Genomic DNA, 14214 nt, shown 5'->3' on the forward strand with positions numbered 1-14214 from the left:
AGGGTGGGGGGGGGAGACAGAGACAGAGAGAGAGATCCAGTGCAAGCTAGTTATATTTGGGTAGCAGGGTAGCAATCCTTCTAACAGTTTGTTTGCTTAAAAGAGCATTGATAAGTGCTGAAGCAACCTCAACATATGCTCTGCTTAGATAAGCAGGAAATTTTCAAGAAACTTCTAAGATAGAGGTCAGCAGGAGTTAGAGGGATCTAAAGTGGTTGTTGACTCCATCATCCTCTACAAACAAGGGAAAAAGGAAATACAGCCTAGTTTTTCAGTAACCAGAAGTACCAGGCTATCCTTTCAGGGAGTGATCATGCTTGGGAGGCTAAGAATACCCTCTGGACACTGGTTTATTCATAGCCTGTGGCAATCAGGAATGTTTTAGGGCAAGAAAAAAGTTCCTAGGACTGTGGGTAAGGCACCTGCCTTGCACCTGGCTCCTGGCATCCCAAATAGTCCAAGAACCACCAGGAGTAATTCCTGAGGGTGTAACTACGAGTAATTTTTTGAGTATCACTGGGCGTGGCCCAAAAATATGCCAGGGGGTAGAGAGAGAGAAGAAAAGTTCCTTTCATAATATCCCATTGGGATTTTTCTTCTTTTTGTTACTGTGATATCCAACAAAAGAGGTCTCATGTGGGGCTGGAGACAGCACAGCGGGTAGGGCATTTGCCTTGCATGCGGACGACCCCGGGGGGTTCGATTCCCAGCATCCCATATGGCCCCCCAAGCACCGCCAGGGGGTGCAGAGCCAGGAGTAACCCCTGAGCATTGCCAGGTGTGACCCCAAAAAAAAAAGCAAAAAAAAAGAGGTCTCATGCTATTTTTCTGGTGTTGGAACTAGATCATTTTAAGAACATTGTTGTAAAAAGCAATGCTCTACTTTAAAGAGGTCAGAGTTTGAGCGTAGTATAAGAGGAGGGCAAAAAAGTAGTATGGGGAAAAAAAAGTGTACTTACTGTCCGTACTTACTGTCCCTTCTCCATCCTTGTAAAACTAGCAATCTAATTTTACTACTGGTCCTTGTAATTTAAATATTAGCAGAGAAAAAGAAAAGCTGTTGAAGCGAATAAAAAGGAAATAGATTATCACTGGTTTCTGGATTTTCTACCTTAAAAACTGAAGTTCACTCAGAACTAGTGACTAAAAAATAGTCACTGGTTTAATATGAAAGTGGGTAAATATGACACATGGTAGGCTGCTGAGCCAATTGCCCAATTAGCCAAGTATTTCTGAAAGTGACCTCTGAGAAGGAAAGAAGTTAGTTAAATGAGGCAAGTGGCCTAGTCCCAAGATTCTAAGAAATCAGGAAGCTACAGTTTAAATGCTAATTGTACCTTTAACATAACTGTACCTTAGTCACTTTTCCAAGGAAGGTGCAAATCTTCCTTGGAAAAGGGACAAGGGAGAAGGATGGGAAGAAATGCAGACGACTAAATTTTAAAATCACTATATGGTAAGGTGGGAAGATATCTGTAAAAGGCTCTGTCAAAGAAACAAATCAGAGGCCATTAGCTTTAATAACATAACAAAACACTATGTATCACAGAACTGAAAGTAAATTGAGTCAAAGAAAAGTGACACCATTTTTTCAAGTGACCAATAGCTGGAATATCCTCAACTCCATATTCTGCTCTGAGTCTTTCACCTAGAAGCCCTCAGCATGACCATCTGGGACAAGAGCACTAACTCAGCTCTCATCTGTAATGAAGGCCAAGCACTGAATTAGTCCTCCGGAACAGATGCTGAGACGCTAAAAGTGAAAAGAGGTCAAGATATATTTTCTGCCTTGAGAGGAAGAATGGGTTTAAGCCAAGAGAATACATAGGGCTTTTGTAGATCAGACAATAATAACAAAGATACAATGACCTATAAAAAGGTATTTAATATATGTTCCAGGATGGTCAAATAGGCTGGTTAGGTAATTAGCCCTTAAAGAGTTCTTTTACAGTCATATAAAAATGTGTTTCCTAGTTAAAAAAGAAGTTTAAGATAACAAAAACATATCCACCAATGGGCTTATATTTTTCCTTCCATTTGCAAAAACCTGAAGGCTTGCAAGATAATTAAAAATACACACAAATGCATCTCTGAACATACTGCTGTCCATCAGCTGATCAGTTTTGGCAACACACTGCACAGAGGTATCCCGCCATTGCTTTCAGATATTAAGTTAGCTTTAAGCTTACTGGCTATACCAACAACTGGAGGCAACCTAGAACCCAGACCCTGGAAAGCATTAGCAGGATTTACTACTCTTTTTCTCGATGCCTTTTCAATGGCAAGAGGTTTGGGCACTGATTTGTTGATCCAAGGGTGTCTTAATGCTTGAACTGGGGTCAAGCGGGCAGAGGGGTCCCAATGAAGACACCTTTTCAAAAAATCTATAAACAAATAGTCATCACACCCTTTCAGTGCTGTGACCCAGTCTTTGCTTCCTGGGGGACCCCGCTTTTTACCCCGACGGGAGCGACTCCCCATAAGCACAACCCTCCCATCTGCTTGAGTAGTTACAGAACAGTAGCGAGGTAGGCCCTTGGAGTTAATAAAGTACTTGGCACGTTTGGATTGCTCCAGAAGTTTTGATGGTGGCATGCCTAGAAGCTCCATCATACAGGCCAACTGGTCTCCTTCATCCTCTCCAGGGAAAAGAGGCTGTCCTGTTAAAAGTTCGGCAAGGATGCAGCCAAAACTCCAAATGTCAATTGGTGTGCTATAGCGATTTCCTAAGATGATCTCTGGAGCTCTGTAGAACCGAGACTGGATATATGTATAAAGCTTCTGGTACTCAAAACAGCTAGACCCAAAGTCAATGACCTTTGTTGCACTGCGGCCATGGTGTTTCAGGAGAATGTTTTCTGGCTTTAGGTCGCAGTGAATGATCTTATTTTTATGAAGAGCATCCAAGGACTGCAAGATGGATTGAGCAAACTTGCGAACTAACTGGATGCTAAAACCCTGAAACTTGTTTTTTTTAATTAGCTCATAAAGATCTATGCTCAACAATTCAAAGGCCATGCAGACATGGTTCCGAAATGTGAAACTTTCCAGCATGTGGATAACATTCATGCTACCAGTTTTATCCTGTTTTTTGAGATGCTCCAAAATTCGGATCTCCTCAGCTGCTTGTCGATGGAAGCGTTTTTCATTGCGCACCATCTTCAGGGCCACATATTGTCTGAGTTTGTGATCATAGACCCGGGCTACCTGCCCAAAACTCCCCTTGCCAATAATTTTCAACACCTCATATCGATAAGCTAGATGGTCTCGAGGTACATGAATATAAGCCCCATCTGCATCATCATACCCTGCATTATTGGGACCACCAATAACTCCGTGTCTTTTTTTGGCATTTGGACCCACAAAGTAAATTTCTGGATAATTGATGATTTCAAGCTTCTCATAAGCAGTGAGGAGGTGTTTGTATTGCTTCAGTGCTTGTTCTGGAGTCAGAGGCACTACTTTGGATGTTTTGGATGAACTGCTGGATTTTACTGTATTCAGACTATCTGAACTTTTAGTAGGAGAACATTTTTCAGAGTCATTTTTACCCTCTGACTGAAAGGTTTCAGATCTTGTGTTGTCAAACTCTTGAAACAGCTGTTCCACCTTCATCTCACCTCCATTAAGAAAGCGCTGAGTATGATCACGTGTTAACTGTTCAGTAGTGATCTAGGAAAAGAAAGTAAACATGAATGTAAAAGCCCCTAAAAACACTGAAAAGATAGAAAGACCCATCCCCAACAACAGAACATGTCCAGTCATGTAGTTTTTAAATGACCCAGGAAGGAGATAAAAGTCTCTAGAACCTTGAGTTATATTAATCCTCAGACTCCCTTTATATTGGTCACCTCCATCCCCACAAATACTTGCTTTATTCAAGAAAATTTTCTTATCATATCCCCTAAATATGCTAAGTTCCTTAATCTTTCTGATTTTTGAGGGGGAGGGGAATGCCAGGGATCAAACCCAGGGCATTTCATATATGTGGAAAAAGCACTTTACCACTGAGCTACATATTTAATATCTGTAGGTATGCCTACTACTGATAATTTTTATTTATCCCTCCCATAGAGGGAAATCAAGTTCTCTACTCAACTAAAACTATTTTAAGCCCATAATGATTAACCTTATATCTTAAGTGTAGCTTTTTGAGTGGTATCACATAATTTAGTACTTAGTTATGTGAGTGTGTGTGTGTGTGTGTGCACACGTGCATGCACAAGTGTATACAAACTATGCTATATTGTTTACTTCACTTCTCCCCAAATCTTAAAGCAGGATCAATGTAATGTATAAAATATAAAGTACTATTAGGGAACTGAAGTACAATTTTTTTTCTCAGAGAGAATTTTAACCGAGGTCTTTTTCTTTCTTTTTTTAAAACCCAGGCCTTCTATCATTCTACGGCCATTCACAAAACTAGAACTTGACCCCAGGTTTGGTTGTATCTACACTACTCTCCTCAGTAGGGCAGATTAACAACCATCGTCTGGAAACAACCAAAGCTTCCCACGTCAGCTACAGTAAGGTCATATAAAGTACTGTAGCCTACAAGCTCAGTTTATCAAAATTTAAGTAAATAAAAATTAAACCAAACATTTAGTCAGAGGGAATTTGAGATCTTCTAAGGTTGGTGTTTTATGTATCTGATAAGGAATAGTAAGAATTCAAAGTTGGAGGGATGCTACTTCCAAACATCAAACTAAAGAGATTAAAAAAAATTTTTTTTTCTCTTTCTCCTTTCTTCTCCCCAACCACCCACCCATTCTCATTTACATAGATACTCCTACCCAGCAAAAGGCTACAGGACAAAGGCATATATATATATATATATATATATATATATATATATATATATATATTTCTTTTTGGGTCACACCCAGCGATGCTCAGGGATTACTTCTGGCTCTGCAACTCAGAAATTACTCCTGGCAGTGCTTGGGGGACTATATGGAATGCTGGGGATTGAACCCGGGTCAGCTGCATGCAAGGCAAACACCCTACCTGCTATACTATCGCTTCAGCCCCAAAGACATAATTTTTATTTGATTTTGCTTACCCTTTTCCTGCAAAAAAAAATGACCCTCAAAAGAAAGTTCTACTTATTCCTCTGAAATGAAACAAGATTCTTTGAAATAAAGAGGAATGGTAAAAAAACAAACAAAAAACCCTTCAACAACACACACATACACACACTAATACCATAAGAAACATATAAGAAGGGGATTGAAGGAAAAAATGTTGAAATACTCTTAAAAAAATCCTAGGAAGGCTTAAAGAACATCTTTTTTTCTCATTGAATATTCAACAATTATACTTCTCCGCTGTTTTATAAAAGCTTCTATTATAGGGCTTAAGTAATTCCACAGAAACTAACCTAAAGCTACAGATCTTTAAAGAATGGAATTTTAATATAATCTACGTAACAACATCTGACCTGTAACATAAATAACATAAAAAACAAAAATAAAAACAATAGAGTGAAAATAATTATTGCCATACTTTAGTTCTTAACCTAGCTACCAAAATAGGACATTAATCCCTGCCTTCTCTTTTTTAAGTCATTTAATCAAATTATGTATAGAATGCTAGCTACAAAAATAAAGTATTACATGATATTTAACAAAAGTGAGACAGTCAGCACACCAGACATCACACTCTAGCATTTATTTTTAAAATAAAGAGCTAAGCTTTAGACTAGGAATATTATTTCTCTGATACCAAAATAGAGAACTATCATTTGTCAAGATAATAAAATAGGCCTGCAGACAGAACTTTAAGGGGCTGGAGAAATAGTACCATTGGTAGAGCATTTGCCTTGCATATGGCTGTCCTGGGTTTGATCCCTGGCACCCCATATGATCCCCAAGCACCATCAGAAATGATCCCTGAGTGCAGAGATAGGAGTAAGTCCTGAGCACCGCTGGATATGACCCCTCATGCCCACCCCCCCAAAAATTTAAAATACCTTTGCTAAAATCTGGAGGTCCCTATGCAGCTTGCTTAACCATACCTTGGTTCATCTCAGAGACGTCAGCCATGTTTTGTTCTGTTTTTGTTTTTTTTTTTTTTCTTTTTGGGTAACCCCAGCGTAGCACAGGGGTTATTCCTGGCTCTGCACTCAGCAATTACTCCTGGCGGTGCTCGGGGGACCATATAGGATGCTGGGAATCAAACACCCTACCCACTGTGCTATCGCTCCAGCCCCTGTTAACCATATTTTATCTGTAAAATATGAATAATAGTATCTACTTGCAGGATAGATGATATATGAATCAAGATATAATTGTACATGTGGGAAACCCTCATAAACTATGACAATTTTTAAAATACTGGTGATAATGGGGCAATATTCATATATTAAGGTTTCAACTCCTATTACCCTTTCAGTTGATCACTTCTCTTTGTGGCACCTTCCTCCTCATTTCCAGCCTTCTTCCGCCAGACATCTGGCATGAAATATGCCTTCTGTTCCATGAGAGCCCCCGCAACAGGCCTTCCCTTAGTATGCAGAGAACACCTCACCCATTTTCTCCCCCATATAAACCCTGCTTTCAACTTGCTATACAATTTAATGTGTTACCTCTCCAGACAGATTTGAACTTTAACAGAAGATCAATGCCTTAACACAAAGAGAAGACTCTAGGAACTGCAGTCATCAATGAAAAGCTGGTAGGAAAGGTATTTGTGGTCCAGGGTCCATCCCTGGATATTTCACCTACTCTGCCTACATGTAAGGCTGTGCTGGCTCTGGAGATCTTCATTTCTGTTTGTGATAAAGAGAGCATCTCAGGTACAGAACACTAATCAGAACAGGTACAAAACAGAACTTTAATTTCTACAGCACTATTACAGTAAGATTAAGGATATCATCCTTTAGATTTCCTGAATCATTTTTCCTTAAAGTGAGTCTAAATTCCTATCTCCGAATATTGTTCTATTTTGTCCTCTGAACCACACAGAAGAGTCAAATCTTAGGTAAAAATCCCTTCAAAATGCCTCCAAGTTGCCATCACCCCCATTTTAACTTCTACCTCACAGTTTGTCTCAAGTTCCCTTATTATTCGAGTCTCTTGAAATGTGCTTCCCAGAACAGAACACAATCCATCTGGTAGAGTCCACTATGGATTACCAAGGTTGAATTTCCAGTATACCCAAACAATTGCAGAAGAATTTTTTCCTCACAGGGAAGGTTTCTCTTTATAACTTTCCTTCCTTCATCCCTTTTAGTGTAACTCCAATACTGATTTATATCAGTTGTGTTTCAAATGTACTGTGCTATAAATAAAGTCTTCCTGTTCTAGGAGAATTTAGTTTCACATGTTAAAATATAATAGCATAAAACACTACAGATGTCTAGTCTAAGGTTATAATCAAAATAACCAAATTACATATGACTAATTATGCCAAGTATTTTGTTAACTAATTATATGCCAGATTAACCATATTTTGAGAATGCTTCAGATATACTAATTTACAAGGCTCTTGACATTTCAAATAGAATCTGCCTTAATGAAGTCCTAAAGATCCTGTTGAGAAATTAAGAAAAGGAGTTTCTGTAGATATAAAACACTACACTTTTCCTAGCTCTTGAAACAAAACCTCTGTAACACAAAGTTTAGAACAAAAAAAGTTCTTGAGCAGATGATTTATAATTTATAATGAAAATGTAAGCACACACTAGATAAATAATGAAACTACAAGACTTGTGAAAAAAACGAGGTCTCAGGATGAAATAAAGGCATGCTGGACTCTGTCATCAAGAGGTAAAAGGGCATGTTTCCCAGGAAAGTTTTCAGAGACACTATAGATTTTAGCATCTAAAACCTTACTTCAAAAACACTTTTACTGGGGCCAGAGAGATAGCACAGTAGATAGGGCCTTGCCTTGCACACGGCCAACCTGGATTGCATCCCTGGCATCCCAAATGGTCCCCTGAGCACCACCAGAAGTGATTCCTGAGAGCAAAGTCTAGTAATCCCTGAGCATCACTGGTTGTGGCCCCAAACCAAAAATAAACAAACAAAAACAAAACTGTTACTCTGAATAAGTGTTTGGTTATTCAGAGTATGTATTTGGTTATATAATCTGGGTGTGATTGAAACCCAAAGACAAAAAAACTGTAACTCTGAATATTATACTGTAGAAAATAACTCTGATCCTAAACATAAAATTTAAAATCTATATACTCAAACCGGCTTATTGGAAGGTGATTAGTATTAATTATGGTAATAATAATATGGTAAAAATAAATGTTCATGCACCAACCCAATTGTAAAATGTTTCCAATAGATACTTGCTAACTGACAATAAATAACCAAGAAATCTGATGGTTAATTGATGGATAATGTGCTTCTGGGATTCTTAAACTTTTTAATATATTAATGAAATAAACAAAGAATGGAATGGACACCTACTGCACTTCAGAGAAGAAATTAAGAATATGGTGACCAGACCTTCAAATATATTTAACACACATTTCATAATATTATCCTTGAAAATGGTTAAAGATAAATGTTAAATACCAAAAGCTGATGAAAAGCTGAGGACTATGAAAAATATAAGTAATTTTTCTTAAACACTTTTAGACTTTAAGCAGAAATATGAAGGAGTTATATAATAAACAATCTACTAAATAATTCACTTTATTCATTATCACATAGGAAGTAAAATTGAAACACAGACAAGATAGCTTCTCTCGTCATGGCACTCACCCAAAAACCTAATCTCCCTAAGAAATCTGAGGGAAGGTGAATTAGTTTTTTTTTTTTTTATTACATTAAGTGTCAAAAGCTCAATATAGGGCTGAGAGATAGCTCAAGAAGCTGAGCAGAATGTTTTGCATGCAGAAGCTTAATCTGCATGCACTCTTAATGCTTGTTAAGATTCCCTGCACAAACCTGGGCACTATTGGATGTGGTGCGCACACACATGCACAGACACACAGACACACAGACACAGACACACACACAAGCTATGTAAACTCATAATCTCTATAATTTTAAATGCCAACAAAAATTCTTTAGCATCTAAATAAGTTAGGAATACTTTTCTACTTTGCACAAAAGAAATCTGCAGGTGTACAATTCAGGAATACTTCCTGTTTCTTGTTTTTATTAAATGAAGTCCTTGCAATGCTTCATACATATAATCCTATTAAAAATAAACATTACTCAGATAAAAGTAGCATATTCGTTTTTACCTAGTGATAAAAATAGGCAGGTTCAAAATCATAAACACTCTGAAATGCTCATCTGATTAAAGCGTTATTCGTAAATCATGAGGAAAAAGGGAAGTCTGTCTGCCAGAGAAATGTAACTGCACATTAGAGATGTATACTGCCTCCTTTCTAAGATAATTAGAGCATGAAGAATTACTCCACTCACTTACATTTAGTCTTCTGGGTAGAGGTGCTTCAAAAGGGTTGCAGAGAACATTTGAACAAGGTGGGCATTTGGTTTCATCTATCATCATGAAGGTATCATAGACACCATCCCCCAATCTAGTTGAAAGGATTACAGATAAAATCTGTCAGTAACTTAAGTACATACACTGGTACTTGCAAAATGTCCCGTGTCTTCATAGCTGCTGCACAGAATAGTTAAAACAAATAGATATCGATACTGCATTTTGACACTGAATTTAAAAACTGGGATTATTCTGTAGAGGAACCAAGGAAATTCAGTTTTTCTTTTTAAAGAGAAGACAGTATTTCTAAGGCTTATACTTTATAACGAAACAATCCATTACTCCAAGTATCATTATAAATGGATACTATTACCTAAAAGATTGAAATTTACTATTTGAAAATAAAGGCTAGTCTCAATCTATAGCGTGAAAGTGTAACTAGAACAGAGAAAAGGGGCGATTAAAATTTGAGAAATAACTATTTTCAAAGTCAGAGACTAAGATTCTAATTAGCACCACAAATGCATTACCTTTATTTTTGAACCTGTTTTCCCGAGTTTTAATAGAAGAGTCCCAGCCCAAAGGTTCTTTTTTGGGGATATGACAGACAGGTAAGAAACAAAAGGTGCTCTTGGAGCTCTTTAATATTTATTTACCTACCTGTTTTTACACTAGGCACACAGAAGCGAACACTAAAGGGACTCCCCAAATTACACACGCAGTGAATTTCACTTTTTTATCCTCTTCACTCTCTGGTCAATTACGGAAACAGACAAGTGCTAAATGGAGGCCAGGGAGCAGAGCCCGGAGTCAATCCCGAGCACCGCTGGGCGTGGCCCCCCAAACAAAAACAAATCAGCAACAAATGCTAAATGGTTAAAGATCATTTCTCGGTGCCTCCGCCACTGCGAACAAATACAAAAGGGGAGAATTTTATCTCACCCACAATATGGCTCTGAATAATGTACTTCATCTGCTACCCAGAACATGATTTTCCAGTTACCGCATTTCATTGTATCATTTTACCGTATGTACTAGGAATATGAGGAGGAGGAGGAGGGGGAGGAGGAGGAGGACAGGGCTGCAGAGAAATATCTGTATTTTTGAATTTAAAAAAAAATGCTGATTTTCGTTGCCTTGAAAAACTATTTTGGAGATTTAGTTCTAGTCTTTTTTCCCCCAGTGGTGTAGGCATACAGAGGGGGGTATATATATATATTAAAAAAAAAAAAAAAACTCCGTAGTTTTTCTCTTCGGAATGTTCTCTTTCTAAAAACATGCTCACATGCCGACAGAATTATTTTTATCTCCACGGAGAACAGCTTCACTCACGGACGAGGATTGAAATTTTAAAAAAGGAAGAAATAATTCTCAACGTAGCCGGCCGCGTTGCCAACGGCGTGAATAAACAAACCGGCGGGACGGGCTTCCCCGCTGCGCCCACCCGACCCCACACACCCCAAACACAGCCAAGTCCCGGCGGGCGAGCCCGGCCCGGGTGGACCCGGATCTCTGCGGGGATCGCGGGGGGAGGGGAGCAGGGGGAGGGTCGTCCCTGCAGCTCCGAAGCCCTCGGGGGGAGCCCCCCTCACCCCCAGCCCCAGGAAGGAGTTGGGCTTCCGGCCGCCCGGCCCCGAGCAACAGGGCTGGGGCGCGAAGGCTGCTCCCCGCGGCGTGCTCACTGCCCCACCCGGCCCCCCGCTCCCGACTAACCCCGGACGAGCCTCGGGGTCCCCGCGGGGAAGCGGCGCCCGGCGGCCGAGGCACGAAGGTGCGGGTGGGGGGGGGGTGCCCCGAGAGGCGGCTCAGACCCCGTCCGCGTCCCCTCCCGCCCCGCGACTCACGCTGCGCGCCCGCAGCCCGTTAGCCCGCGGCGCCGTTACCTCCGCTGCTGCGGTGGGAGCGCGGCCCCCGGCGGCCCCGCATCCTTCCGCCCGGCCCCGCGAGCCGCGCCGCCCATTCGCCCGCTCGGGACGCCCCGGCGGAGGGGCGGCGGTTGGAGGCTCCGCGGGCGCCTTCCGCCGGCGCCGGCACGGCCGCGTCCCACTTGGACGCGCTCCCCGGGGACGCCGGGGCTGACTCGGCGGCTCCACGAGCCGGGACTCGGACTGGCCGGGGCCGGGAGGCGGGGAGGAGCCGCAGAGGGGCGGGAGGAGGAGCAGGAGGAGGAGCAGGAGGGGGAGCAGGAGGAGGAGGAGGAGGAGCAGCGGCGGGGTCGCCTGGCAACCGCGGCCCGCCCCGGGAACCGCCTCTGCGCCGCCGCGCACTGACTGACGCACGGGCGGGGTGGCGGCTCCGCCCTTTCCTCACAGTCGCAGGCGCCCTCCCCACGCTTTAAAGACCATCAGGCGTGAATTAAAAAAAAAAAAAAAAGCCACCAAAAACGTGTCGCTCCTTCGGCTCGCCCACCGCGGCGCGGTCTCCCCTGCAGGGCGAGGGGCTGCGTGCAACGGTATCGCCGCGGAGCCCTTCGGGGGGCTCCGGCGCTTACGCACGCGGCTCCTTCCCCGCAGAAGGCACCGGGGGCCGCGCCGCCCGCGCTCCCCGCCGCTCGCCCGCCGCCCTGCCCGCCCGCCGCCCTGCGAGGCGCGGGGCCCCGCGGGGTCCCCGAGTCGAGACGGAAGGTGCGGGCCGGAACCGAGGCGGGATCTTGTTTTCGTGAGCCTGGCGTCCCAAATGGAATTTTCGGAAGCTCCCACGCCCCGTGGCCTCCGCCGGGCGGGCGCGCGGCGTTCTCAGACGCCCCGGACTGGCGGGCACGCCGCGTTCCCTAACGCCGCGCGCGGGCGCCACCTCGCGTCCCCGAGGACTCGCCGGGCAGGCCCCACACTGCGGGTCAGGAACCGGGTTCCACTTCAAACTAAGCCCCTTGGTGCCCCGAAAGGCCCAAAGCTTCTTGGCTTCTTTAAAAATGAAAAAAAAAAAAAAAAAAAAACCAAAAACATCGGTTTGAAAACTTACTCTTTTTAATGAAGACTGACATAAATAACACGGTTTTCTTGTGTGATTAAAATTTTTTTTTCTAAAAGAAATAGTCGGTGACTATTTCTTTTAGAAAAAGAAATACGTAATAAATATGAGAGGTATGAAAAATGAGAAGATGTTCATCAAAAGGAACAAAGTTCCAGTAATAAGATGAGTAAGTTCTATGGATCAAGTGGACATCATGGTAACTACAGTTACTCCTGTATCATGTTAATAAAATGCTGAGTAGATCCTAAAATTTATCAAAACACATGTATAAAAGATCACTCTGTAAGATTACAAATGTGTTAAATTACCTGATTGTAGTAACTGTTTTACAGTATCTAAAATGAATCAAGTTGTATTTATACCTTAAAAAAATAATAAAATAAATTTTTTTTTCTAATTTGACAAGAAAGCTTTCTTTTCTGCCATCCAGAACAGTCCGACTTTCAGATAGCTTTTGCATCTGAGCGTCTGTGGAAGCTTTTGTTTCAGAAAAGAGTTTCAAGGCAGCCAAAGTTTTGGATTAGATCATAGCTGAGGTCCCTTCCAGTTTAAAACCGCAATATTCAATGAAATTATCATGTACACACCTCTGTAGACACCTCACTTTTCTACCTGAAACCTTCTGATGGTGCTCGCCCCAACAAGAAGTCTTCCCTCATTCGGAATCATTACTTTGGGGGGACTGCGTCTTTTGTGGGTCTGTGTTTCCAGATTTATTTCTGTGAGCCAATTCTGAAGTATTCCTCTTCCTTTCTTGGCCACAAAGTGGAAAAGACAGAGGCTTCCTTTATTTTCCCCCATTTGATCCCACAATCAAGAGAGAGATATTCCTCAAAAGTGCTGAAGTTTTAGAAATTCTGACATTAGGGACCAAGTTCTTTTCAGTATTTCTTCAGAGCCTCCATTTGGGGACTGGGGAGATAGTACAGGGGTAGGGTGTTGCCGACTCAGCTTCAATCCCCATGCATCACCAGGAGCGATCCCTGATTACAGAGCCAGGAGTAAGCTTTGAGCACCACTGAGAATTGTCCCCAAAGCAAACAAAAGAAGTCCCCATTTCCTAACAGAATGGCAGTTAAAGCCCAGTGAGAAGCTTTGCAGTGTCCACATCTGTTTCTTTTTTTATCTCGCTCTGCCCCCACTTTACTTAAATACTGTGGTTTACAAAGTTGTTCATGATCATTTGTTACAGGCATTCATATTCCAACACCAGTCCCAGCACCGCTGTCACCTTCCCTCCATCATTGTCTCCATTTCTCCAATCACCCCTCAGGCCTATCCCCATGCAGACCCACAATAATCTATTTTACATTGTTTTTAACCATTAACTGGTTAACAGGATGATTTAAAAGTATTTCTTTAGAAGAAAATTTGTGAAAGTAGTTGTGTCTCACCTTGGGGACATTAAGCCATTGCCTTGGGGTTTACTGAGCTGTTGTTGCATCCCATCCAATTTGGCGCGCTACTTCTGGTGTGTCAGTGTTGTAGAGTTTGGAGATGTCCAGAATATTTCACTGGGCAGTCTTTGAGACTCAGTCCTGAGGTGAGAAGAGTCCGGCCGGAAGCATGGCAGCACCTTTGGAGTGTGAGAATGACTGCCGGGGCTTCGGTAGGGCCGGAGCTAGCCCATCCCATCCTGAGATGGCCCTGCAGCTTTCAGCTGGGAATGGGTGTCCGAGAAATTTTTGCAGCTAGTTGATCTCTTTCAAGATTTATTAGTGAACCTCTGGGGCAAGGGTGGTTGATGAGCTTACCTGGCAGTGAAGGTAGTTCACGGGCATGGCTGAGGTTGTGTTCTTTCTTCTTTTCCAAAGCCCCACTCAAGAATAA

General features: G+C 42.2%; 1 protein-coding gene across 3 annotated transcripts; it reads right to left on the bottom strand.

The window, feature by feature from the left end:
- Nucleotides 1-1501: 1501 nt before the first annotated feature.
- Nucleotides 1502-11536, bottom strand: DYRK3 (dual specificity tyrosine phosphorylation regulated kinase 3). Of its 3 annotated transcripts, none has more exons than XM_055144894.1 (3): nt 11295-11536; nt 9394-9505; nt 1502-3672 (listed from the first exon to the last, which is right to left on the bottom strand). In XM_055144894.1, the coding sequence occupies exons 1-3, from the start codon at nt 11369-11371 to the stop codon at nt 2110-2112; spliced, it is 1752 nt and encodes a 583-aa protein (XP_055000869.1). In that variant the 5' UTR covers nt 11372-11536; the 3' UTR covers nt 1502-2109. The 3 variants fall into 3 exon arrangements, with proteins under 3 accessions (XP_055000869.1, XP_055000870.1, XP_004610234.2); XM_055144895.1 differs by having other exon boundaries at nt 11256-11344; XM_004610177.3 differs by lacking the exon at nt 11295-11536 and adding an exon at nt 10072-11199.
- Nucleotides 11537-14214: the final 2678 nt, after the last annotated feature.

This window comes from Sorex araneus, chromosome 7 (assembly GCF_027595985.1).
Source record: "Sorex araneus isolate mSorAra2 chromosome 7, mSorAra2.pri, whole genome shotgun sequence".
NCBI lineage: Eukaryota > Metazoa > Chordata > Mammalia > Eulipotyphla > Soricidae > Sorex > Sorex araneus.